General features: G+C 41.6%; 5 protein-coding genes across 5 annotated transcripts in view; 2 read left to right on the top strand and 3 right to left on the bottom strand.

Annotated features, from left to right (window-relative positions):
* LOC306936380 (E3 ubiquitin-protein ligase TRIM35-like) overlaps nucleotides 1-25,605 on the bottom strand; it is a 191,115-nt gene that overhangs the window by 69,532 nt on the left and 95,978 nt on the right. The window lies entirely within an intron of this gene.
* LOC306936397 (histone H1-like) lies at nucleotides 5,815-6,506 on the top strand. Its single transcript, XM_079519891.1, has one exon. The coding sequence runs from the start codon at nucleotides 5,853-5,855 to the stop codon at nucleotides 6,465-6,467; it is 615 nt and encodes a 204-aa protein (XP_079376017.1). The 5' UTR covers nucleotides 5,815-5,852; the 3' UTR covers nucleotides 6,468-6,506.
* Nucleotides 7,554-7,937, bottom strand: LOC306936418 (histone H2A-like; the record flags this gene model as incomplete). Its single annotated transcript, XM_079519913.1, has 1 exon — nucleotides 7,554-7,937. One exon carries the CDS (start codon nucleotides 7,935-7,937, stop codon nucleotides 7,554-7,556), a length of 384 nt encoding a protein of 127 aa, XP_079376039.1.
* LOC306936404 (histone H3.2-like) lies at nucleotides 12,996-13,406 on the top strand (the record flags this gene model as incomplete). The annotated part of the gene is made up of 1 exon (XM_079519899.1): nucleotides 12,996-13,406. The coding sequence occupies one exon, from the start codon at nucleotides 12,996-12,998 to the stop codon at nucleotides 13,404-13,406; it is 411 nt and encodes a 136-aa protein (XP_079376025.1).
* Nucleotides 14,582-14,893, bottom strand: LOC306936445 (histone H4; the record flags this gene model as incomplete). Its single annotated transcript, XM_079519942.1, has 1 exon — nucleotides 14,582-14,893. The coding sequence occupies one exon, from the start codon at nucleotides 14,891-14,893 to the stop codon at nucleotides 14,582-14,584; it is 312 nt and encodes a 103-aa protein (XP_079376068.1).

The following is a 25,605-nucleotide window of genomic DNA, read 5'->3' as shown; positions in this document are numbered from 1 at the left end:
TTTTTGGTATATGGCTCTGGCGAAATTGTGTAAAGGCAAATATTAATTCACTAAAATTACATAAATAGACATGGAAGTCTGACATTTGTCATGGAGTATCCTGACACATAGGGATAAGTAGAAGAATAGGATTTGGGGGGTTGCTACCATTATAGTTTTAAATATGACCTACATTATCCCCAGAAAAACAAAAAAAGATGCTGTCCGCTTGACTAATAACAACAAAGATGGTTATTTTCCAACACATTATGGTGAAAATCACTGCCTCACTTGTATATAGAAAACTTCCCATATCCCTAAGCTTCAATTTGATCCCAAGATAACCTTTCTATCTTGAAAATTACTCTTTCTGTAGCCAAAACTCTGAACTACCGGTATACCTCAAATCGGTGAAAATTGTATATTCAGTCAGTATCAGCTATACATTTGGAATAAATTAATGAATGACTGAGTTTGAACTGACTCCACATTATGGAATATTTCTTACTTGAATAAGCTATGTTAAAAAGTTGGTCCAATCTACCATTTTTATGCAAATGAGTGTCACCATTATCAAAACAATCGATGTTTACTATATCTCAGCCAATATTGCACTTAATGAACAAATAAGGTGTCTATACTTAAAGTGACCACATGTGCCCGTGGCATGCTGGTGTAAAAATCAGTGCTGCCATTACAATAAAGTCACATGTATACCAAGTAAGAGATACCAATATTGCATATAACTTTACAAATAAGGTATCTAGACAGGTGTTGTGTTTTTATGCTAGCTTTATAATTTAGAATATATATACTGTAGCATAACATCACACACAAAAAACATCCTCAGTATGAACAATACTAGGCGGCAGTATACACACTATAGAATGGCCTGCACTATGCAGTATAAAATACAAACAGTCACACAATCCTGTAACAGTATTCCATCATATACACACTCAAAGGCAAAAATGTAAGCAACAATTTACAATTTACAATTTAGGCATTTAGCAGACGCTCTTAATCCAGAGCGACTTACAATAAGCAAGAACAAAAGCATGGGAATACATCACATATGTAAAAAGCATTTATCGCGAAACATGCGTAAGCTAAGAACGTGACTAGAACATATCTATATAATGACACTATACATATAAACTATAACTAGAACATATCTATATAATGACACTATACATATAAACTACACATATATGCTATACTATGCTGCACATATATACTATGAAGTGCTATGACTACTATACACTATATACTATGAAGTGCTATGACTACATACAATGCACTTATTGTGCTGTCTACATGACATGCTATAAGTCTGTTTCAAATGCTATATAAGTCTAAGAAGTGCTGTCTAAGGGGGGTAGGGTAAGTGCTATGGGCCATGATGGAGTCTGAAAAGGTGGGTTTTCAGACTACGGCGGAAGATCGGGAGTGATGCTGCAGTTCTGATTGCAACGGGAAGTGCATTCCACAGTTTTGGGGCCAGAAGGGAGAAGAGTTTGGGACGTGTGGAGCGTTGTCCCGGCGTTTTTAGTGAGGGTACTTCCAGCTTCCCTGCGTTGGCTGATCTGAGTGCGCGGGAGGGTTTGTAGGGTTCAATCATGCTGGCAAGATATGGGGGAGCCATACCTTTGGTTGCTTTAAATGCCAACATCAGAGTTTTGTATTCTGTGCGGGCAGCGACCGGGAGCCAGTGCAGGGAGCGGAGCAGGGGGGAGACATGTGAGAATTTTGGCTGGTTGAAGACCAAGCGAGCTGCGGCATTTTGGATCAGTTGGAGAGGCTTCAGCAACCCTATACACTAGCCTGCACCATAGGGTACAAAATACAGTCACATTAATCAGTCTTCTTCGTCTTCTTGTCCATGGTCTCCAATGACAAGGAGATCAAAGGTTGGTAGGACTGGACCGCAGGACCACACTGGATTTAAAAACCCTTCGGTTTTCAACCATCCCTGCCCTTCATAGGGTTTTGGTTTTTCCACAATAGCTTCATCAGCTCGCTTGTATAAGGCAAAGCAAAGCAAAGCAAAGCAAAGTTACTATATTTACCCAGGGTAACTGGACTAAGCATCAGATACGTGTTTACAGCCAGGCCCTGCTCATAGAACATTTCATGGTAGTGGTTCAATGCCTTGCTCAAGGGCACTTCAGCGGTGGTAATTTTAACGTGCCGGTCCGGGGATACGAACTGGCGACCTTCCGGTATCAAGACCGCTCCGCAAACCGTTCGGCCACCGCTGCCACTAAAGGCAACACAGTGGTTCTCTTCAGAGCAGAGTAGCATGGAGGAAGACGAGCCAGGTCAACTTTAGATTTAAGAAGTGAGTTTGTCATTTGCCCCCACCATTGTCTGCAGCAACTTGGCACGGGTGAAGTCCACTGGGGCAGCAGTGGTTCAGGGGTAGAGTGGCCGGATGGTAACCGCAAGGTTGCCATTTCAAACCCTGGCTCCCCCAGAGTTAGTGTCGAAGTGTCCTTGAGCAAGACACTGAACCCCTAATTGCTCCTGATGTGCTGGTTGGTGCCTTGCATGATTTCCGCCGCCACCGGTGTATGAATGTGTTTGAATGGGTGAATGTAATGCACAATCTATGTAAAGCGCCTTGGATAAAGGCGCTATATAAATGCACCATTTACCATACTGAAGACTCACAACTCTGTCCATACAGCAGACAGATGAATTGCTGCAACTATACTAAGTAAGGATCTGTTCCATATAGACCGATTCAGAAACGGGTCTCATGGTCGTAGGCAACATATTTCCTGTGGACGGAGACGACAAAACAGTCGGCTCTTCTACTACATTGAATGGATAGAGTGACCAAATAGAGTGCTGAAACGTTACTCTTTTACCTGCTTTTTAATAACACTAACTTTACAACTTTGGAGAGGAATACGTTGCCTGCGACCATGAGACCCGTTTCTAAATCGGAGATAGTGTAGCACAAGGCACATTTCAAGGACCCCCATAACACTTACGGGTCCATTTGGTTCCATTTTGTACGTTCAGAATTGCACACCAGTAAGATGTCAACAGCTCAGTGGCCTTGTAGTCAGAGCGTTCGCCCTGAGACTGGGAGGTCGGGGTTCGATCCCCTGGCCGGGTCATACCAAAGACTCAGTCGGTAAGTCGAGACATGTCCCTGCTACATACTAGTGTCATGTCCAGGGGGTGTACTTGTACATCAAGCTACCTCATACTACAGAAACAGGAGATAGGCTTCTGCCCAATGGGCCTCATGGCTACACAAGGCTTACTTACAGGTCCATTTGGTTCCATTTTGTACACTCTAAAGTTACACACCCGTAAGAAGCTCTGGATATCATCAACATCTCAGTGGCCTTGTAGTTAGAGCGTCCGCCCTGAGACTGGATAGTCAGGGGTTCGATCCCCAGCCGGGGAATACCAAAGGGTTGGATTGGGGTAAGTCCCTGCGACATACTAGTCATGCCAGGGAGTGTACTTGTTAGGCTTCTGCCCTATGGGTCAAATGGCTTGGCTAGGCTCAGAATATATGCTATTTAAATTGTGAGTCTTCAGTGAAAGAGTGGTGGGGCAGATGACAAACTCATTTCTAAATCTAAAGTTGACCTGGCTCGCCTTCCTACATGCTACTCTGCTCTGAAGAGAGCCACCGTTGCCTTATACAAGCGAGCTGATGAAGCTATGGTGGAAAAACCAAAACCCTATGATGAAGGGCAGGGATTGTTGAAAACCAAATAGTTTTTGAATCCAGTGTGTCCTGTGGTGCAGTCCTATACCAACCTCACTGCTTGATCTCCTTGACACTGGAAAGCATGCACAAGAAGCCGACGAGATAGAGGAATTGATTTCATCGGCACTGATTTGCACACCAGCATGCCATGGGCACATGTAGTCACTTTAAGAATAGTTTCACTGAGATCCTCGACCCTCACCGTATTTGTTAATTTAAGTGCAGTATTGGCTGAGATATAGTGAAAATCGATTATTTTGATAATGGAGGCACTCATTTGCATAAAAATGGTAGATTGGACACTTTTCCAACTTTTTAACATAGCTTATTCAAGTAAGAAATATTCCATAATGTGGAGTCAGTTCAAACTCAGTCATTCATTAATTTATTCCAAATGTATAGCTGACTGACTGAATATACAATTTTCACCGATTTGAGGTATAGTTCAGAGTTTTGGCTACAGAAAGAGTAATTTTCAAGACAGAAAGGTTATCTTGGGATCAAATTGAAGCTTAGGGATATGGGAAGTTTTCTATATACAAGTGAGGCAGTGATTTTCACCATAATGTGTTGGAAAATAACCATCTTTGTTGTTATTAGTCAAGCGGACAGCATCTTTTTTTGTTTTTCTGGGGATAATGTAGGTCATATTTAAAACTATAATGGTAGCAACCCCCCAAATCCTATTCTTCTACTTACCCCTATGTGTCAGGATACTCCATGACAAATTTCAGACTTCCATGTCTATTTATGTAATTTTAGTGAATTAATATTTGCCTTTAAACAATTTCGCCGGAGCCATATACCAAAAAGGGGGTTTTGAAGTAGGTGGGACATTTTGACAACTTTTTATCATAGCTCATCATTTTCAGCACATTTTTTTCCAATAAGAAAACACTGATTAGAAGTATATTTCCGGGGGGTGCATGATACCCCCCTCTTCCCACTGTACTAGTCCTGCTTCTGAGATGCACCAGCCTGGCCTGCCATAGGCTAGAGGCGGAGGTTGGAACCCTGTTCTACATTCTGCGTTAAACAGCCATGTTTGAACATTATGGCAAAGTGTGGCTTCATGTCTAATGACTGCCTCAAGCAGGACGAGGATTACAATGTATGCATTTAGCCGACTTAATCCAGAACAAAGAATAAAAACATGGTAATGTATCATACATAATAGTGGGGTTTCAATTCGAATTATATATAGCTATATTCCACTCTCCAATTTAAATGTAACATGATTGTATACACATACATACTGGCACAATGTTTCTTGAGGGAAAATAAAAATAGAACCAGTCTTGTTGTGGAATGTGGAATATAAGACATTTTAGAAGCGGCAAAGAAAGTGTCATCATTCAATTTGCTATTGTATGTAATCATAATTTAAAAATAAATTGTGCTATATAAGTTGCCTGCCAAATGTGGTGTTTCATCTATTTTACATTTTATTGAGCTATGTCATATTTTTTGTAAATGGCACCATTGGTATTGAATATATATAAATGATACATTTGAGTGTGAAATTACCTGAAACATGTCAGATTTCTCATCACAAAACAAGAGCTTAGAGTGAGTGCCCTCTGATAAGTCTCCATGCCACAGGGCCAACAGCTGTGTTTGCAGACACTGGATAGTTGTAAATTAAAAACAAAAATCTTCACCACAAACGACTAGTTTTACGTTCATTCAAAACCCAGACATCTCTGCTTGCTCTGCAGCAAATATGGAACAGGGTATCATATGGTAAAACTATTTTAAAAGACAAATGACAGAGGAAAGTTGACAAACAACTGTACATGTAAGGGTGTACAAGTGAGGTTTTAAACGTCCCTAAACAAAACACAGGACTCCTCAACCCTCCACATGGTTTGATTATGAAGCTAAACTCGTCTGCTATCTGCTCGAGTTTTTTGTATGACTTTAATCCATTTCTTTGTATGTATTTTATTTAGTTTTAGTTGTAGAGAAAACACAACTGTCTCAGTATTCTGCAGCACAGAGTACTGACCTAGTGGGTTGAGTCTACATCGTTCTCACATATGCTTTAAGTTCCACCCCCTGCTTCTCTTACAACATTCTCTACTCAGGGTTTACTTCAGTGCATCTGAAACTCTAACCTCTACTTTACAGCGTCAGCATGGCAGAAGTCGCCCCAGCTCCCGTCGCCGCCCCGGCTAAAGCCGCCAAGAAGAAGGCAGCACCCCGACCCAAGAAGACCGGCCCCAGCGTCGCTGAGCTTGTCGTCAAGGCCGTGTCCGCCTCCAAGGAACGCAAAGGTGTGTCCCTGGCTGCGGTCAAGAAAGCTCTGTCTGCCGGCGGCTACGATGTCGAGAAGAACAAGGCCCGCGTCAAGATCGCCGTCAAGAGCCTGGTAGCAAAAGGCACCCTGGTTCAGACCAAAGGTGCCGGAGCATCTGGCTCTTTCAAGATGAACAAGGAGGCACCGAAGGAAAAGAAACCCGCGAAGAAAGCAGTCAAACCCAAGAAGACTGCAGCCAAAAAACCCGCCGCGGCAAAGAAGTCTCCGAAGAAGGCAGTGGCCAAGAAGCCCGCAGCCGCTAAGAAATCTCCCAAGAAGGCAAAGAAGCCTGCTGCCGCTGCAAAGAAACCAGTAGCCAAGAAGAGTCCGAAGAAGGCGACGAAGAGTCCCAAGAAGGTGAAGAAGCCCGCTGCCGTCAAGAAAGCCCCAGCTAAGAAGGTAGCGAAGCCCAAGGCGGCGAAACCCAAGAAGGCTGCCGCCAAGAAGAAGTAAACCAACACAGTCTGTTAACCCCACAAAGGCTCTTTTAAGAGCCCCCCACAACTTCATTTAAAGAATGTTCCTTTATTTAATCTAGTTGTCATGTCAATGAATGGTTAAGGGAACAAATTTAGCCAAAACAACAATTACGTACGGGGAAACAATTATTCAACCCCGTCCAGCCGAAATCAATGATTCTGCAGTACTCTATGCATACGTAAAAAATGAAGTGAAGAATATAGACTGAAGAATAACGGTAATCTTACCGTTTTACGATTAAAAAAAAGCCTAGGCTCAGGACGGCATCAGCGTGCTGTAACTGGGCGTGTTTATTAAATCACTTTATACAGAAATCAGCCGTTGCTTATTATACAAGTATCGCCGGTTAGTCTATTTCATTAGAGGTAATTCCATATTATATAGCCTACAATTGAGCGCATGAATCCCAACATCCATAATCAAACCGTATGGAGCGCATAAAACCAACCATGACAATGTGGATTCGTGCAGCATAAAACACGAGCAATTTGTGACCTAGTCCAAATTGAACGACAGAAGACACAAATACCTCCTCGAGTCCTCGTGCATGTTATATTAAAAACAATTTGTGCATACAAATCCGGGAAAATATTAAACCACTGAAAATATGAAACGTATTTTATATTATATTAACATAAAGCCCCGAAATGGATAAAATCCACTGATATTGAAATATTCAACACAAGGATAAATAACTATTAAATGACAATAGCATATACCAAATTGATCTGAGTTCATACGCAAGATGCACTACATCGTGATATGTAGTTACTTGGAAGTACGACAGCATTAAATGTGCATATGTAAATGTAAAATACATTTACATATGTACATTAAATCAATGCAATGACTGACTGACTGGACAGTGTGTGAGAGCATGTCTACTATGTAATCCCAAAGCCTGTGATTAGATTAGGCTAAAGATTTGATAGAGGAAAATTATTCATATTGCTTTAGATCACGAAAGTATTGCTTATATACATAGAAGTGACCCTTTATATAGAAATTGTGGGTGGCTCTTAAAAGAGCCTTTTTGGAGTTTGTAACTTGAAAGGAGATTTATTTCTTGGCGGCTTTCTCAGTCTTCTTGGGCAGCAGAACAGCCTGGATGTTGGGCAGCACACCGCCCTGAGCGATGGTCACTCCGCCCAGCAGTTTGTTGAGCTCCTCGTCGTTGCGGACGGCCAGCTGGAGGTGACGGGGGATGATACGACTCTTCTTGTTGTCACGGGCAGCGTTTCCAGCCAACTCCAGGATCTCAGCGGTCAGATACTCGAGCACCGCAGCGAGGTACACTGGAGCTCCAGCGCCCACTCTCTGGGCATAGTTGCCTTTACGCAGCAGCCTGTGGACACGACCCACGGGGAACTGGAGCCCGGCACGGGATGAGCGAGTCTTGGCCTTCGCCCTGGCCTTTCCTCCGGTCTTTCCTCTGCCACTCATTTTGATGTAGGTTTATTTATGGAGTAGATTCTCGAAGAAAATGTGCTGGATGAGACGCGCGCGAGACCTTTTATACCTTCAACAACACAGAGAATAGTACTTTCTGTATGTGCGGGTGTGCGCCCCACCAATCATAGAAACGGATGAGAGCGCGGGCTGAGTGTGTATGAGCTTCCAACCAATCAGTAGTAGTAGTAGCATGTACTGCTCCTCCCAAAGAAGGAGGTTCCTGACCGGAGACCGCGTCTCACAGCCAATGAGTTTAAAATCAGCAGTTTGCGCCCTTTTTACTACAACTCCTATCTTAACTTTGCAGAGAGAGAAGATATTCATGGCAAGAACCCAACAGTTACAGACCGCTCGTCTTTGCCTTTGTCTTTTAAGTAAGCATAGTTATACACCATATTATGTGGTAGTAATAATTTAAATTTGATTTAAATGTGTACATGTATCACAAGTAGAAATGCTTATTTATTTGCCCCATATCATACACATACAACATAGAGCAAAGTATGTTCTTTGTTCAGTCCATAGTATGTATTACTTAGCTATTAGTTGCCAGCCCATAGAGCCCCATTGTGAACCCGGACATGTTGAGTACACCAAAGTTTTATGTTGCTAACTTGCATATGTTGAGCAATTTTCATAATTGGCATAATATGTGACCATACCATTAACGAATACAAAACTGTTCACCCCAATTGGCGAAGAACGGTCGCCCCGACCACGAAGAACCATTGTATTTTCGAGGTAACAGCAGAGAGAGAGAGATTTTTACCTGTACGGGGGCCAGTTTCGAATTGCAGCCATCCGTAGCTGCCCTTTGAGAGCGGTTTTGAAGGAGTCAAGGGATTCGCATGTCTTAATGACTGTTGGTAGGGCGTTCCACATTTTGGTGGCATAGGAGCGAAAATAATTTAGTCCCTTGTTTGTGCCGAATCTGGGTTGAACATGGTTCGTTGCACTCCCTCTGGTGTTGTGGGTGTGGACTTCGTTAACATTAAGGAAGTATCTACACAGGTACATGGGTATCTTGGTGGAGTATCGAATCTTGTGGACCAGACCCATCGCAAGATGCTGTACTCGCCGACCCTAATCCATGCCAGTCTGTCAAAGTGGGCAGGGGTGAGGTGGGTTCGGGGGGTGAGGCCAAGTAGGAGCCTGACCAGTTTGTTTTGAGAGGTCTGGAGCCTAGTTTTAAGGGCCTTTGAGGTGCTGTGGTACCAGGAGGTGCATGCATAGTCAAAGAAGCCTTTTACAAGGGCTCCTGTTAAGGTCTTCAAGGTGTTTTTGTCGACCAGTGAGGAGATCCTGTAAAGGAATGGTGCTATTTGCTCACGCGTTCTGGCGCCTAAGTGTTAGTTTGTTTTGATGACATGTATGTAACTTTGATGTATTTATATGATGACAAGCAGCCTGTTTTTGTATGTAATTCCAAGCCTTGATATGTACTGTGATGCCTTGTAATTTGTGGAAATTCAATAAAATACTTTAAAAGCTGGCTATTGTATATCTTGAGGTGATAATGGCTGGCCATGAGCCATAGTTTAGAGCCATGGCACAGTGACTTAACAATAGGCTGCCAGTGAATATTAATGAAGTGGCAGGCACCCTTCTTTCTACTACTGATTCTTGCATTCCAGTCCAAAGTGGTAGAGTTACAGGGCGATTAACATTAGATAATCAGTACAAAGCGTACACACACACACACACACACACACACACACACACCCGGAAAAGGGGAGAGCGTACCTGTTACCCCACTAACAACCTATAGAAGGGGGGGATCAACATTTCATCATGCTTTATGTAGCATGTGACATGTCAAACTAGGGGGTTTTCATGATGCTGAATCCATTCCAAGCATTCGTTTTGCAAAAAAAAAGGGCTATAAACGGCCATAGCTACTTGCCCAATTGTGCTGACATCATCACATTTGTGATTACGTATATGGCCGTTTTAGCCTAAGGAGTGTATTTTGTGCGAAACTAATGCTTGGAATGGATTCAGCATCATGAAAACCACCTAGTTTGACATGTCACATGCTACATAAAGCATGATGACATTTTGATTTTCCCCCTTATAGGATGTTAATGGTATGGTCAGATATTATGCCAATTGGCATTAGCATCCTACAGTTTCTACATGCTGGGGAGTGGGAACCCATACTGTAAATTAAGAGGGGTGTGAAACAAGGGTGCCCCTTGTCCGCTGCACTTTATATCTTAGCTATTAATCCGTTATTACATAAGATCAAGAATGATAAAAGGCTCACAGGTATAAAAACTAGTGGTGGAGAGCGAGTCGTTGTTTTGGCTTACGCCGACGATATCACCATCATAATTAAAAATAAGAATGAATTAGACATTATACATGAGCACTTAGCACTTTATGAAGAGATCTCAGGTTCCAGATTAAACCATGATAAGACTGAAGGTGTCTGGTTCGGGAGGAGTGAGGCAAAGCCAAATCTAAATATAAAGGACACAGAAACAATGACAGTCCTCGGGGTACAGTTTAGTAATAACGGCAGTTATGAAAAAAACTGGGATAATAAAGATAAAGAAATAAAGGAGGACTTAGAAAAATGGGAAAACAAATCATGCTGTTATAGAACAAAGATTATGATTATTAAGACATATGTATTGGCAAAACTGCTATTTTTGGCGACTATAATTCCTCCCAAGGACCAGACACTGAAACACATAAATAAAACACTAGTTAATTTCATATGGGGAACCACTAGAGAAGTTACAAAGAGAAACCTATTGTATAAGAGTACAAATAATGGAGGCCTTGGGGCTGTGGACTTAAACTAAACATTTCGTTTTGTAAAAATGTAGCAGCTGGTTTTAAACGGAGGGCTATGTGGATAGGGGAGGCACTGAGCTGGACCAAAAAGAAGGGCCGGGCAAGAAGCTCAGTGCCTTATTTTAAAGTGATGTATGGTGATTTGTTGTTTAATTCTGAATCTGAATATAGAATGGACAGAAATGTCAAGTAAATGCATTTATGGCAAAATATGTGAGGACCTGTACGGTGGCATTTTCCCCTACAGGAACCTTGATGATAACCAAAAGCGGGTGTGTTTAAAAATTTTGAGTAGTAGAAACATCTCCGAAAAAAAGAGGGATGTGATGTGGCTGGTCTCTGTTAGGAGACTAGCAGTAAGGGCGGTGGTAAGATGGAGCTGTTTTGTTAAAACTATTAAATGCCCCGTTCTAAATTGTAATACAGATGAAACGTTAGAGCATTTGCTAGTAGACTGCCAGAGGTCTAGAGAGGTTTGGGGGAAAATGTCAATAATTGGTTTTAATGTTAAGATCACATATAATGCAGTAATGTATGGTGTTTTTATGGAAAACATGTCTGTCATGGAGAACGACTTTTATTGGTCTATTGTTTGCACTGTAGTTATAAGATATGGAACACCAGAAGTGCCATGGTGATTCACCAGGTCATCACAGGAGAGGTAGTGTTTAAACAGATACGAACTGAACTGAAAAGACAAAGAACTCTGGACTAAAACAAAAAAAGAAACTGACACCATGGCACTTATTAACATTAAGAAAAAAAACCCTTTTGTATTGAAATGCATTGATTGATGTTTGTACTTTGATGTAATATACATGTATACACTGTAAAAAACCCTGATAATTTTCAATAAAGTATATATAAAAAGGAACCCATACTGTGGATTTGGGACTCAAACTAAAATGTTGTAAGCCCATAGCATCTGGTTTTAAACGAAGAGCTATATGGATAGGGGAGGCGCTGAGCTGGACCAAAAAGAAGGGCCGGGCAAGGAGCTCAGTGCCTTATTGTAAAGTCATGTATGGTGATTTGGTGTCAAACTGCACATTTAAGGCGAGACATGGTAGGTGAATATGGAAAACAAGTTAACTAATAGCTATCACAATGAAACTTCTCCAGTTGATTACTTATATTAAAACTAAGATTTTTTGTATTACAAGTTTTCTGAAATTATATGTTTAAATAGGCAAATTAGGCATTATATGCGCTAATTTGCATACATTTCGGGACGATAAATCTGAAGATCAGATAAAGCCAGGTTCAAAATTATTGTTTCATTTTGTTGACATATTAGAGACAAAGAAAAATCATGATTTCATGTCTCGCCTTAAATATTGACTGGACTGAAATGACAAGTAAATGTATATAAGATATCTTATATATATATCTTATATATATAAGATATGTGATGATTTATATGGTGGCATTTTTCCCTACAAATATCTTGATGAAAATCAAAAGCAGGTTTGTATTACAAATATTAGTAGTAAAAATATCTCCGAAAAAAAAGAGAGATGTCATGTGGCTGGTCTCTGTGAGGAGACTAGCAGTAAGAGCAGTAGTAAAATGGAGCTGCTTCATTAGAACTGTTAAATGTCCAATTATAAATTGTGGTGCAGATGAGACAATTGAGCACCTGCTAGTTGACTGCCAGAGGTCTAGCTTTGTGTGGGGGAAAATGCCACAAATTGGTTTTAAAATTAAGATAAATTACAATTCTGTCATGTATGGGGTCTTTGGGGAAAACGGTTTTACTGGACGGTTATTTGTACAGTTGTGAACAAACTGTGGAAAACCAGGTGTGCCTATTAACATTGTAAAAAACAAACACAAAAAAACACACTTTTGTATTTGAAATGCCTTGTTATATATATATGTTTTTTTTTGTATTGTAACTTATATGTATATATATTATATATATGTAACTTAATGTAATATTTGCATATTTTGTAAACCCCTGAATAATTTTCAATAAAGTATATATAAAAAGGAACCCATACTAAACATTTCTAACATAAAACGTTGGTGTACTCACATGTCCGGGTTCACATTCTGGCTACTAGACTAGTATTCTATGACTTTTGTTCCCCTCCAATCGGTGCCAGTGATGCATGGTACCTCCCCAAACAAGGAGGTCCCTCACCACTGACCAATCGGAGAACAACGGCGTCTCAGACGCGCAAATAAAAGCAGCAGTTTGCTCTGGAATAAGCATTCTATTCAACTTCTTTAGAAGAGAACAAGATGGCAAGAACCAAGCAGACCGCTCGTAAGTCCACCGGTGGCAAAGCGCCCAGGAAGCAGCTCGCCACCAAGGCAGCTCGTAAGAGCGCGCCGGCAACCGGTGGAGTGAAGAAGCCTCACCGTTACCGTCCCGGTACAGTGGCTCTGAGGGAGATCCGTCGTTACCAGAAATCCACCGAGCTGCTGATCCGCAAGCTGCCTTTCCAGCGCCTGGTGAGGGAGATCGCACAGGACTTCAAGACCGACCTGCGCTTCCAGAGCTCTGCAGTCATGGCTCTCCAGGAGTCTGCCGAGGCTTATCTGGTCGGTCTGTTTGAAGACACCAACCTGTGCGCCATCCACGCCAAGAGGGTGACAATCATGCCCAAAGACATCCAGCTGGCCCGTCGTATCCGCGGAGAACGTGCTTAAACCTTTCTGACACTAGTAGAACCCCAAAACGGCTCTTTTAAGAGCCACCCATCTATTTATTTTAAAGAGCATTTCCCACACGAGTGGCATATGAGCAATGAAATAATATAAGTAATATTTCAGACTCTAATCTCTTCTCCCACTAAAGATCCAAATTGTTGCATAATTGCCACGTCAACACTACACTGGTTAAGGTGCCCCCCCCCCTCTTTAAATCAAACATGAATTTAGCAGTTGGTGGCTAACGGCTGCCACTGTTCACGTGATACAGTGATATACAGAGGGTGGCGCTCAATGAGTCTGTTGTCTTTGTTTCTGCATAATGTTCTCCCGCCTGCCTGATCTATTGTCCCGCTAAAATAGTTCTCCCGCATGCCTCGTATAAAATTGTCCCTCTAAAATATAGACTAGGGCAGGGATTACATTTTGATGAGCACATTTAATTAATAGCTCTATTCGACGCTCCAATTTAAATCCCGTTTTTTAACACTTTCTATAGTCAGTCCACTTACTGCAGTCAGTCTATTTGCTACTAATCTGATATATTATGATCATCCATGATGTCCCTGACCAGTCTGTACCAAACAAAGCAATCAAAATTTGCAAAATTGAAGCAACTCAATTTATCCCCAACTGTATCCCAACAATATTGATATATGCTGGCAAATCGGTGAATTTAATCTGCATTAGGCTTTATAGTCAAATAAATCTTTATATTGCAGTTTGCACTGCAAAGATGTGGAATAAAAATAATATTATATATATTGCATCTTTATCTTAATCATATAATTTGCACTAGTGTTACATTTCATATTCGCGTGATATTTGTGCATGTTTCTTGCTGAAGTTAGATGTGCAATAGTTTTGGCATTATATAAGCCGTTATAAAACGTGGCATGGTGAGTCACGGCTTCAGGCCAACGGATCTAACCCTTAACAGGCGCTGGGGACTCGATCGGGCGTGGTGTCGCAAATTATATACAAATAAAAGTAAGACATTTAAATGCGGGACTATGATGTACAAGTTTGACATGCAAGAATACGTAATCACTGTCAGTCCATGAATCATGGCTCACAAACAGACATTGCCTACTTGAATGGAATAAACTCTGTATAGCGCATGTGGGCGGCTCTTAAAAGAGCCTTTGGGTTGTTGGTAGATCAAGTCAGCGTTATTAACCTCCGAATCCGTACAGAGTGCGTCCCTGTCTTTTCAGAGCGTAGACAACATCCATGGCGGTTACGGTCTTTCTCTTGGCGTGCTCGGTGTAGGTGACGGCGTCACGGATCACGTTCTCCAGGAACACCTTGAGGACACCGCGGGTCTCCTCGTAGATCAGACCGGAGATACGCTTCACTCCGCCACGGCGAGCCAGACGGCGGATAGCGGGCTTGGTGATTCCCTGGATGTTATCACGAAGCACCTTGCGATGGCGCTTGGCGCCTCCTTTTCCAAGACCTTTTCCTCCTTTCCCTCGTCCTGACATTTTGAGTTGCGCTGTAGTTGCAGTTAGAAAACTGAGTGATTTGAGAGTTCAGAGACTTGCCCTTTTATGTGTGTTCTGAGGACGTAAGGGAGGACATGCAGAGCGAGCTGTGGGCTGCGTGGGCGTTACTAACTCCGCCCCCCACAACACACACGCACACACACTCTGCTATATAGTCAGCTGCTCTATCTATGTCATATAATAATGTATTAATATGTATGTGATGTATTTTTTTTATATATATTTTTTTTGTTTGACAACAAATAAAGTTAGCCTTGATGACCTTACATGCGCATGCAACAGCTAAATAATGTAATTTTGATAGCATGTACTGTAGATATATAGCACTCTAGTGTAAAATCATAGGTTCATTGTACAGATATTCTACTGTTAGACAGATGTTGTGTTTTTGATCCTTGATTGCATTTGATGTATTACCATGTTACCACCTAAATTGAAATTGAACCTGTAATCATGTATACATTTCAGTGTTACAAAATGCATTTGTGAAATTTGCTCTGGGTCAAATGTATTTCTACATTTCATGACTTCATGCAATTTATTGCACAATGAGATAATTCTGATGATGTAAAGGTGGACGGGTTACTAGGTTACCGTTATTTCCCCTTGTATAGCCTACCATTACATTTAGAACAAAACATTGAACCAGAACCACTGGCCAAAGGCAATAGCAAAGGTGGATTCACATGTGTCAATATTCATTAGGTATGAGCATGTTTGACTAGTAACTAATGTGTGCCAGGGTTTTTTTCTTTTTTGATGAGAACATCAGCATAGATAGGGCAGCAGCAGAATTGTTTTAGCAACAAATCAACTTTGCAATAATTATATTTTATGCAAGGGCCTGTAATATAAAGGCAAACATTTTAAGCTGGTTGTTATTCCAGTGACCATTACATAATTTCTAAATAAAGTAAAGATAGGATACTCTTGTAAAAGAATGTGGTTGGCTCTTAAAAGAGCCTTTTGTGGGTATAAATATGGTGCAGACAGTTTACTTCTTTTTGGGAGCGGCCGTCTTTGCTGCCTTGGGTTTGGCAACCTTCTTGGCTGGAGCTTTCTTGGCTGCTGCGGGCTTCTTAGCCACTTTCTTGGGGCTCATGGTGGCCTTCTTCGGGCTTTTGGCCGCTACTTTCTTGGCGGCAGGCTTCTTGGCTTTCTTGGGTGATTTCTTGGCGGCTGCGGGCTTCTTAGCCGCTGCGGGTTTCTTGGCTGCAGCAGGCTTCTTTGCTTTGACTGCTTTCTTAGCAGCAGGTTTCTTTACCTTCACCGCTTCTGCCTTGTTCATCTTGAAAGAGCCGTTCAGGCCGGACGCAAGCTGGACCAGGGTGCCTTTAGCGACCAGGCTCTTGACAGCGATCTTAACGCGGGCCTTGTTCTTCTCCACATCGTAGCCTCCAGCAGCCAGAGCCTTCTTGACCGCAGCTAGGGACACACCGCTCCGCTCCTTGGAGGCGGACACGACGTTGACGACCAGCTCAGCGACGCTGGGGCCGGTCTTCTTGGGTCGGGGTGCTGCCTTCTTCTTGGCGGCCTTGGCTGGTGACGGAGCTGGTGCTAGCCTCGGTCCCAGGCCCACTGCCCACCTGGCCCACCTGGTGCTCCCGGGAGCACCAGGGAGCCGGAGCACCAGGTCGCACCAGGCCCAGGTCACTGGTGCGACTTCTGCCATTGTCTCGGATAGGTTGCTGTTCATTCTCTCAAGTAAACTCTCACAGACTGATGCTGAACGCTCTGCAGGGGCTGGACTTAAACACCACATGAGAACCATTTAGAGTCAACACACACAGGCCCTCTTCTCTCTTGTGCCACTTGTAAAACTTGTAAAACAAGTTATAAAAACTACTGTGTATATTATTCAATGGGACAAAGAGCTGACCAGTTAACACACATGTGCCTTTCTGTCATGATCTAAGATGAAAGCAGTGTTCTAATAACAACAATACTCACAATCAATTTAGTAGACATTCCTGGTGACGCAATACCATAAACTATGATTTTGTTATGTCATCCGTTTTGCTATAAATATAAGGTTTTCTGACCACAGTAAACACACTCCCGTTCAAGGAAAGCCTGATGGTGGAGTTGATCCCAATTTCCAATGACAAAATGCCAGCTGTTGGAAAACTTGGCTAATTTTGGACAAATAACTCACTGTGTGATCAGAAAACTAAGAGTGTTTAAATCTTCTATAAACTGTATATGTATATTTGATTATGGAGACACTTCTCAGGTAGGCCTAGATACTTCATGATGTGCCATGCTGCAAAGCAAATGTACTCATTGTACTCTGTATAAAATGTATGCATTTAGCAGACACTCTTAATCCAGAGCAATTTATATTAAACTTACAAAAAGCATGGCAATACATCACATACATAGAAAGTAGTAAATGCGTAAGCTAAGAACGTAACAGTGGAATATCTATATAATGACACTATACATACAGTATAAACTATACGTATACTATACTATGCTATACTATAAAGTGCTGTGGCTACATACAATACAATTCTAGTGTTGTCTACATAACATGCTAACATAAATCTCCCACTACTGTGCACATGTGAGTTAAGAGTCTAAAACACAGCTGAACTTAGACAACACATTTAACACACCATTAAAATAAATCTCCCCCAATACTAGAAACATGTTCAACGCTCAACCCCCACCTCCACTTTGAGAAGCAAACGCTGATAGACATGCAGATTATATTTACACCAAAACTCTCCTCTCTGCATTTGTACAGAAGAGTCTCATTCCAGGACTACCGGTATGAATATCTGCTGGTTTTGGTGTGAAGCATCATGATGAGTTCAACACAATGGAACAATGCCTCCCCTCCCACACAGGGTGGTTCTTTATGTGAGTGATTGAGGTGATTTAAATCACACATAAATAAAATTACTTTAGTTAGATGCATTATGAATACGGATTAACAAATTAAATCAGTAAACTCAGACCGAAAAACAACCATAGGCTATATATATATATATGAATAAAATGCAATAATAAAATAATTAGTTATTATGGATACCAGGTATGTTAAATATGGTATCCTCTGAATATAGACACAATACACACTATGACCATTTGTAATACATTTGATTATCAGTTATGGGCTTATTGTGCATCTATTAAAAGGAACAATTTCTCTTCAAATAACACATTTGGTGGCTCTTAAAAGAGCCGTTTTGGGGTTGTGACAGGAACAGATATAGTCTAAGCACGTTCTCCGCGGATACGACGGGCCAGCTGGATGTCTTTGGGCATGATGGTCACCCTCTTGGCGTGAATGGCAGCGGTGGCCGAACGGATAGCGGCGCGGTCTTGATACCGGAAGGTTCCTAGTTCGAATCAGCCGTCCGACACGTTAAAATTACCACCGCTGAAGTGCCCTTGAACAAGGCGTTGAACCACTACGATGAAATGTGTTCTATGAGCAGGGCCTGGCTGGAAACAAGTTCTTGAGCTTAGCCCAGATACCCTGGGTAAATATAGATTTCATTTCATTTCATTTCAATGGCGCACAGGTTGGTGTCTTCAAACAGACCGACCAGATAGGTTCATTGTACAGCTATTCTACTGTTAGACAGATGTTGTGTTTTTGATCCTTGATTGCATTTGATGTATTACCATGTTACCACCTAAATTGAAATTGAACCTGTAATCATGTATACATTTCAGTGTTACAAAATGCATTTGTGAAATTTGCTCTGGGTCAAATTTATTTCTACATTTCATGACTTCATGCAATTTATTGCACAATGAGATAATTCTGATGATGTAAAGGTGGACGGGTTACTAGGTTACCGTTATTTCCCCTTGTATAGCCTACCATTACATTTAGAACAAAACATTGAACCAGAACCACTGGCCAAAGGCAATAGCAAAGGTGGATTCACATGTGTCAATATTAATTAGGTATGAGCATGTTTGACTATAGTAACTAATGTGTGCCAGGGTTTTTTTCTTTTTTGATGAGAACATCAGCATAGATAGGGCAGCAGCAGAATTGTTTTAGCAACAAATCAACTTTGCAATAATTATATTTTATGCAAGGGCCTGTAATATAAAGGCAAACATTTTAAGCTGGTTGTTATTCCAGTGACCATTACATAATTTCTAAATAAAGTAAAGATAGGATACTCTTGTAAAAGAATGTGGGTAGCTCTTAAAAGAGCCTTTTGTGGGTATAAATATGGTGCAGACAGTTTACTTCTTTTTGGGAGCGGCCTTCTTTGCTGCCTTGGGTTTGGCAACCTTCTTGGCTGGAGCTTTCTTGGCTGCTGCGGGCTTCTTAGCCACTTTCTTGGGGCTCATGGTGGCCTTCTTCGGGCTTTTGGCCGCTACTTTCTTGGCGGCAGGCTTCTTGGCTTTCTTGGGTGATTTCTTGGCGGCTGCGGGCTTCTTAGCCGCTGCGGGTTTCTTAGCTGCAGCAGGCTTCTTTGCTTTGACTGCTTTCTTAGCAGCAGGTTTCTTTACCTTCACCGCTTCTGCCTTGTTCATCTTGAAAGAGCCGTTCAGGCCGGACGCACCGGTACCTTTAAGCTGGACCAGGGTGCCTTTAGCGACCAGGCTCTTGACAGCGATCATAACGCGGGCCTTGTTCTTCTCCACATCGTAGCCTCCAGCAGCCAGAGCCTTCTTGACCGCAGCTAGGGACACACCGCTCCGCTCCTTGGAGGCGGACACGACGTTGACGACCAGCTCAGCGACGCTGGGGCCGGTCTTCTTGGGTCGGGGTGGTGCCTTCTTCTTGGCGGCCTTGGCTGGTGACGGAGCTGGTGCTAGCCAGGTGCTCACTGGGACCGCGCTGCTCCAGGGAGCACCAGGGAGCCGGAGCACCAGGTCGCACCAGGTCCAGGTCGCTGGTGCTGGTGCGACTTCTGCCATTGTCTCGGATATTTTGCTGTTCATTCTCTCAAGTAAACTCTCACAGACTGATGCTGAACGCTCTGCAGGGGCTGGACTTAAACACCACATGAGAACCATTTAGAGTCAACACACACAGGCCCTCTTCTCTCTTGTGCCACTTGTAAAACTTGTAAAACAAGTTATAAAAACTACTGTGTATATTATTCAATGGGACAAAGAGCTGACCAGTTAACACACATGTGCCTTTCTGTCATGATCTAAGATGAAAGCAGTGCACTCCTTTTTAGTAATAACCTCAAAACATCACCTGTCTACAGTCAGAGCACAGTGTTGCCTTTGTCATTTTTCTTCTAAAATATTGTAAACTATGTTCTAATAACAACAATACTCACAATCAATTTAGTAGACATTCCTGGTGACGCAATACCATAAACTATGATTTTGTTATGTCATCCGTTTTGCTATAAATATAAGGTTTTCTGACCACAGTAAACACACTCCCGTTCAAGGAAAGCCTGGTGGTGGAGTTGATCCCAATTTCCAATGACAAAATGCCAGCTGTTGGAAAACTTGGCTAATTTTGGACAAATAACTCACTGTGTGATCAGAAAACTAAGAGTGTTTAAATCTTCTATAAACTGTATATGTATATTTGATTATGGAGACACTTCTCAGGTAGGCCTAGATACTTCATGATGTGCCATGCTGCAAAGCAAATGTACTCATTGTACTCTGTATAAAATGTATGCATTTAGCAGACACTCTTAATCCAGAGCAATTTATATTAAACTTACAAAAAGCATGGCAATACATCACATACATAGAAAGTACTAAATGCGTAAGCTAAGAACGTAACAGTGGAATATCTATATAATGACACTATACATACAGTATAAACTATACGTATACTATACTATGCTATACTATAAAGTGCTGTGGCTACATACAATACAATTCTAGTGTTGTCTACATAACATGCTAACATAAATCTCCCACTACTGTGCACATGTGAGTTAAGAGTCTAAAACACAGCTGAACTTAGACAACACATTTAACACACCATTAAAATAAATCTCCCCCAATACTAGAAACATGTTCAACGCTCAACCCCCACCTCCACTTTGAGAAGCAAACGCTGATAGACATGCAGATTATATTTACACCAAAACTCTCCTCTCTGCATTTGTACAGAAGAGTCTCATTCCAGGACTACCGGTATGAATATCTGCTGGTTTTGGTGTGAAGCATCATGATGAGTTCAACACAATGGAACAATGCCTCCCCTCCCACACAGGGTGGTTCTTTATGTGAGTGATTGAGGTGATTTAAATCACACATAAATAAAATTACTTTAGTTAGATGCATTATGAATACGGATTAACAAATTAAATCAGTAAACTCAGACCGAAAAACAACCATAGGCTATATATATATATGAATAAAATGCAATAATAAAATAATTAGTTATTATGGATACCAGGTATGTTAAATATGGTATCCTCTGAATATAGACACAATACACACTATGACCATTTGTAATAAATTTGATTATCAGTTATGGGCTTATTGTGCATCTATTAAAAGGAACAATTTCTCTTCAAATAACACATTTGGTGGCTCTTAAAAGAGCCGTTTTGGGGTTGTGACAGGAACAGATATAGTCTAAGCACGTTCTCCGCGGATACGACGGGCCAGCTGGATGTCTTTGGGCATGATGGTCACCCTCTTGGCGTGAATGGCAGCGGTGGCCGAACGGATAGCGGCGCGGTCTTGATACCGGAAGGTTCCTAGTTCGAATCAGCCGTCCGACACGTTAAAATTACCACCGCTGAAGTGCCCTTGAACAAGGCGTTGAACCACTACGATGAAATGTGTTCTATGAGCAGGGCCTGGCTGGAAACAAGTTCTTGAGCTTAGCCCAGATACCCTGGGTAAATATAGATTTCATTTCATTTCATTTCAATGGCGCACAGGTTGGTGTCTTCAAACAGACCGACCAGATAGGTTCATTGTACAGCTATTCTACTGTTAGACAGATGTTGTGTTTTTGATCCTTGATTGCATTTGATGTATTACCATGTTACCACCTAAATTGAAATTGAACCTGTAATCATGTATACATTTCAGTGTTACAAAATGCATTTGTGAAATTTGCTCTGGGTCAAATTTATTTCTACATTTCATGACTTCATGCAATTTATTGCACAATGAGATAATTCTGATGATGTAAAGGTGGACGGGTTACTAGGTTACCGTTATTTCCCCTTGTATAGCCTACCATTACATTTAGAACAAAACATTGAACCAGAACCACTGGCCAAAGGCAATAGCAAAGGTGGATTCACATGTGTCAATATTAATTAGGTATGAGCATGTTTGACTATAGTAACTAATGTGTGCCAGGGTTTTTTTCTTTTTTGATGAGAACATCAGCATAGATAGGGCAGCAGCAGAATTGTTTTAGCAACAAATCAACTTTGCAATAATTATATTTTATGCAAGGGCCTGTAATATAAAGGCAAACATTTTAAGCTGGTTGTTATTCCAGTGACCATTACATAATTTCTAAATAAAGTAAAGATAGGATACTCTTGTAAAAGAATGTGGTTGGCTCTTAAAAGAGCCTTTTGTGGGTATAAATATGGTGCAGACAGTTTACTTCTTTTTGGGAGCGGCCTTCTTTGCTGCCTTGGGTTTGGCAACCTTCTTGGCTAGAGCTTTCTTGGCTGCTGCGGGCTTCTTAGCCACTTTCTTGGGGCTCATGGTGGCCTTCTTCGGGCTTTTGGCCGCTACTTTCTTGGCGGCAGGCTTCTTGGCTTTCTTGGGTGATTTCTTGGCGGCTGCGGGCTTCTTAGCCGCTGCGGGTTTCTTAGCTGCAGCAGGCTTCTTTGCTTTGACTGCTTTCTTAGCAGCAGGTTTCTTTACCTTCACCGCTTCTGCCTTGTTCATCTTGAAAGAGCCGTTCAGGCCGGACGCACCGGTACCTTTAAGCTGGACCAGGGTGCCTTTAGCGACCAGGCTCTTGACAGCGATCATAACGCGGGCCTTGTTCTTCTCCACATCGTAGCCTCCAGCAGCCAGAGCCTTCTTGACCGCAGCTAGGGACACACCGCTCCGCTCCTTGGAGGCGGACACGACGTTGACGACCAGCTCAGCGACGCTGGGGCCGGTCTTCTTGGGTCGGGGTGGTGCCTTCTTCTTGGCGGCCTTGGCTGGTGACGGAGCTGGTGCTAGCCAGGTGCTCACTGGGACCGCGCTGCTCCAGGGAGCACCAGGGAGCCGGAGCACCAGGTCGCACCAGGTCCAGGTCGCTGGTGCTGGTGCGACTTCTGCCATTGTCTCGGATATTTTGCTGTTCATTCTCTCAAGTAAACTCTCACAGACTGATGCTGAACGCTCTGCAGGGGCTGGACTTAAACACCACATGAGAACCATTTAGAGTCAACACACACAGGCCCTCTTCTCTCTTGTGCCACTTGTAAAACTTGTAAAACAAGTTATAAAAACTACTGTGTATATTATTCAATGGGACAAAGAGCTGACCAGTTAACACACATGTGCCTTTCTGTCATGATCTAAGATGAAAGCAGTGCACTCCTTTTTAGTAATAACCTCAAAACATCACCTGTCTACAGTCAGAGCACAGTGTTGCCTTTGTCATTTTTCTTCTAAAATATTGTAAACTATGTTCTAATAACAACAATACTCACAATCAATTTAGTAGACATTCCTGGTGACGCAATACCATAAACTATGATTTTGTTATGTCATCCGTTTTGCTATAAATATAAGGTTTTCTGACCACAGTAAACACACTCCCGTTCAAGGAAAGCCTGGTGGTGGAGTTGATCCCAATTTCCAATGACAAAATGCCAGCTGTTGGAAAACTTGGCTAATTTTGGACAAATAACTCACTGTGTGATCAGAAAACTAAGAGTGTTTAAATCTTCTATAAACTGTATATGTATATTTGATTATGGAGACACTTCTCAGGTAGGCCTAGATACTTCATGATGTGCCATGCTGCAAAGCAAATGTACTCATTGTACTCTGTATAAAATGTATGCATTTAGCAGACACTCTTAATCCAGAGCAATTTATATTAAACTTACAAAAAGCATGGCAATACATCACATACATAGAAAGTAGTAAATGCGTAAGCTAAGAACGTAACAGTGGAATATCTATATAATGACACTATACATACAGTATAAACTATACGTATACTATACTATGCTATACTATAAAGTGCTGTGGCTACATACAATACAATTCTAGTGTTGTCTACATAACATGCTAACATAAATCTCCCACTACTGTGCACATGTGAGTTAAGAGTCTAAAACACAGCTGAACTTAGACAACACATTTAACACACCATTAAAATAAATCTCCCCCAATACTAAAAACATGTTCAACGCTCAACCCCCACCTCCACTTTGAGAAGCAAACGCTGATAGACATGCAGATTATATTTACACCAAAACTCTCCTCTCTGCATTTAAGAGTCTCATTCCAGGACTACCGGTATGAATATCTGCTGGTTTTGGTGTGAAGCATCATGATGAGTTCAACACAATGGAACAATGCCTCCCCTCCCACACAGGGTGGTTCTTTATGTGAGTGATTGAGGTGATTTAAATCACACATAAATCAAAATTATTTTAGTTAGATGCATTATGATTACGGATTAACAAATTAAATCAGTAAACTCAGACCGAAAAACAACCATAGGCTATATATATATATATGAATAAAATGCAATAATAAAATAATTAGTTATTATGGATACCAGGTATGTTAAATATGGTATATATCCTCTGAATATAGACACAATACACACTATGACCATTTGTAATAATTTTGATTATCAGTTATGGGCTTATTGTGCATCTATTAAAAGGAACAATTTCTCTTCAAATAACACATTTGGTGGCTCTTAAAAGAGCCGTTTTGGGGTTGTGACAGGAACAGATAGTCTAAGCACGTTCTCCGCGGATACGACGGGCCAGCTGGATGTCTTTGGGCATGATGGTCACCCTCTTGGCGTGAATGGCAGCGGTGGCCGAATGGATAGCGGCGCGGTCTAATCAGCCGTCCGACACGTTAAAATTACCACCGCTGAAGTGCCCTTGAACAAGGCGTTGAACCACTACGATGAAATGTGTTCTATGAGCAGGGCCTGGCTGGAAACAAGTTCTTGAGCTTAGCCCAGATACCCTGGGTAAATATAGATTTAATTTCATTTCATTTCAATGGCGCACAGGTTGGTGTCTTCAAACAGACCGACCAGATAGGTTCATTGTACAGATATTCTACTGTTAGACAGATGTTGTGTTTTTGATCCTTGATTGCATTTGATGTATTACCATGTTACCACCTAAATTGAAATTGAACCTGTAATCATGTATACATTTTAGTGTTACAAAATGCATTTGTGAAATTTGCTCTGGGTCAAATTTATTTCTACATTTCATGACTTCATGCAATTTATTGCACAATGAGATAATTCTGATGATGTAAAGGTGGACGGGTTACTAGGTTACCGTTATTTCCCCTTGTATAGCCTACCATTACATTTAGAACAAAACATTGAACCAGAACCACTGGCCAAAGGCAATAGCAAAGGTGGATTCACATGTGTCAATATTCATTAGGTATGAGCATGTTTGACTAGTAACTAATGTGTGCCAGGGTTTTTTTCTTTTTTTGATGAGAACATCAGCATAGATAGGGCAGCAGCAGAATTGTTTTAGCAACAAATCAACTTTGCAATAATTATATTTTATGCAAGGGCCTGTAATATAAAGGCA

Source organism: Electrona antarctica (genome assembly GCF_951216825.1).
Source record: "Electrona antarctica genome assembly, chromosome: 14".
In the NCBI taxonomy this organism is placed as follows: domain Eukaryota; kingdom Metazoa; phylum Chordata; class Actinopteri; order Myctophiformes; family Myctophidae; genus Electrona; species Electrona antarctica.
The sequence above is the reverse complement of the archived record's forward strand: the minus strand, read 5'-3'. Positions and strand labels throughout refer to the sequence as shown.